The 2500-nt window shown below is 43.8% G+C and overlaps 1 protein-coding gene across 1 annotated transcript in view; it reads left to right on the top strand.

Moving 5' to 3' along the window:
• Positions 1-1834: 1834 nt before the first annotated feature.
• LOC138863280 (putative neural-cadherin 2) overlaps positions 1835-2500 on the top strand; it is a 35251-nt gene continuing 34585 nt past the window's right edge. The window contains exon 1 of the mRNA XM_070127467.1: positions 1835-1877. Within this exon, the coding sequence (XP_069983568.1) occupies positions 1835-1877 (43 nt within the window). The remainder of the gene's footprint in view (positions 1878-2500) is intronic.

Below are 2500 nucleotides of genomic sequence, written 5' to 3'. Positions count from 1 at the left end.
TATCCATTGTAACAAATGGAAATGAAACTAAGTCTTTAAAATCTTTAAATCTTTAATCCTCCTTTACCCCACCACACCATTCGCACTGTGATGTAAGCCTTCAACCACCCAGCCCACCACTAGCCTACACCTCCACGCCACACCGTCAGCAATCGACCACCAAGCCCTTTATCCCCCTATCACCACACACACGACATACACACTGTCAGCTCTTCACTCCATCCCCTTTGTCAGTACTCCGTTCTAAATATGCTGTCAGCTCTCTACACCCTAACTTTCATACTCCACCTCCACAACAAACCTTCAGCTCTCCACTCCATCCACGCCGTCGGCTCTTCACACAACCACAACACTGCCCGCTCTCCGCCAATCGCATAATGAGCAAACAAAAACTTTCGGGATAAACATACGGTGAAACAAAATCCGGTCTTACGATCGTTTCTGCTATACTAGTTAACATTACCATAATTACTGCTACTGCTACTATAACTACTACGACTACTAAATTACTCTCACTATCTCCAATACTACTAAAACTATTACCAATATTGCTACTAGTGATAACACCACCACCACTACTACAACTACCAAAACTTCCACCGCCAAAAGTACTTAGACCACCACCATTACTATAACGACTACTTGGCTACTACCACCACTACTACTACTGCCACAGCTGTCACTATTACTACTACTACTTCCACAATTACCACCGCTACTGCTACTACTAAAACTACCTCCATCACAACCGCTATGACAATTAATTTTACCACTATTAATATGCTACTCCTACCACCACTACTACTATTACTACCACCATTACTAAATAACTACCACGCCCACTAGCACCACTACTAGACTATTACTATTACTACTCCAACTCATACTTTTACTCTTAATGCCACTACTGCTACCACCATCACCTCCAACACCATCAGTACTACTACTACTTATAATGATGATACCGCTACCACTTCTGCCACTTCTACTGCTTTTAATACTACCACTTCTACTACTGCCACTACCACGATCATCACCGACACCATCAATACTACTGCTGCTAACAATGGTAATATCACAATCTTTACCATTACTACTGCTTTTACTACTCCCACTCCTGCTGCTGCTACTACTACTACCACTTCTACCACCACCATCATAATCATCTCATCACCAACGCCATCAGTACTGCTACTGTTAATAATAATGCCACCACTACTACTTCTGTTTTTACTACAACACCAACAACTACTACTCCCATCACCATTAACACCATCAGTACTGCTACTACTACTAATGATAAAACCACTACCACACCTAATACTGATGCTAGTATTGTAAATACTCCTACTACCACAACTACCACTACCACCATCAGTTCTCCTACCACTATTACTACTATTAATACCACCACCACGAACACTAATCCTGTTTTTTACCACAACTGCTGCTACCACTACTTCTACAACTATTACTAAAACAACTACTATTACTACTGCGACTTCCTCCCAAAGCTCTTCGGCCGTATTCCACGCGTCCCCCGGCCCAAACGGCTTCGCTGCGCCTTCCCAGCTGAATCGCCAATGGCCCTCTGTCGTAATAGTGTCACAGCACTCCTTCAGAAAGAGAGTTTCAGCTTTCTTGCTCAAATTCCATTCGGAAATATCCGGCAGAAGTGGGGGGAACATAGGGGAAATAGGGATAATCAACTATTCTTTCTTGATTAAAATCCATTCGAAAAGGAAGAAAAGAAAATGTGGATCCTTGCTCAAATTCTATTCAAAAATATCCTACGTGAAAAAGGGAAGAAAAAGGAATAAAAGGGGAGGGGGATATGGATCCTTGCTCAGATTCCATTAAAAATATCCTCCAGCATGGTAAAAGAGAAAGAAAAAAAGAGAAAAAAAGGAAAACGAAAAACAACAACAACAACAAAACGAAAATCTGAAATCTTCTACCTTCCTCCTCCTCCCCTTCGTCTCTGAGTCCCCCGGTACCCTGAAGTAACATTCGGATATGAGATCATTTATATCATTAGAGTTGCAATTGTAAATTTCTTTTCGCATTTAATTCCCAGTTTCGGGACTGTAATGAAGACAGGGGGAATGGGGGAGGGTATGAGGAAGGCAAGGTTAAGAGTGAGGGGGAAGGGTATGAGAGGGGGGAAAGGGGAAGGGGAAGAGAGAGGCTAGTGCACGGGGGGGAGGGGGCGGAAGGGACAAGCATGGGTAGGGGGGAAAGTGGAAGAGAGGGTCAGGAAAAGGAAGCGAAGGAAATGGTAGGGAAGAAAGACAGAAGAATGGAAGGTGAGAAAGAAAGCAGAGGAACAAGAGAAAGAAGAAAAAAAAGAAGTGGGAAGAGACGCAGCAGGACAGAGAGGGGAAAGGAAATGGCAAGGGCAAAGGCGAGGAAGAAAGAGGGGATTGGGGAGACGCTGTAGGGGAGGGGAGAGTGTCTGAGCAAACCGGTAATGGTCTTCCCCTCTCAGGAAACGGTGGCA

Source organism: Penaeus vannamei, chromosome 11 (assembly GCF_042767895.1).
Source record: "Penaeus vannamei isolate JL-2024 chromosome 11, ASM4276789v1, whole genome shotgun sequence".
Taxonomy (NCBI): Eukaryota; Metazoa; Arthropoda; class Malacostraca; order Decapoda; family Penaeidae; genus Penaeus; species Penaeus vannamei.
This window is presented reverse-complemented; position numbering and strand designations above follow the sequence as displayed.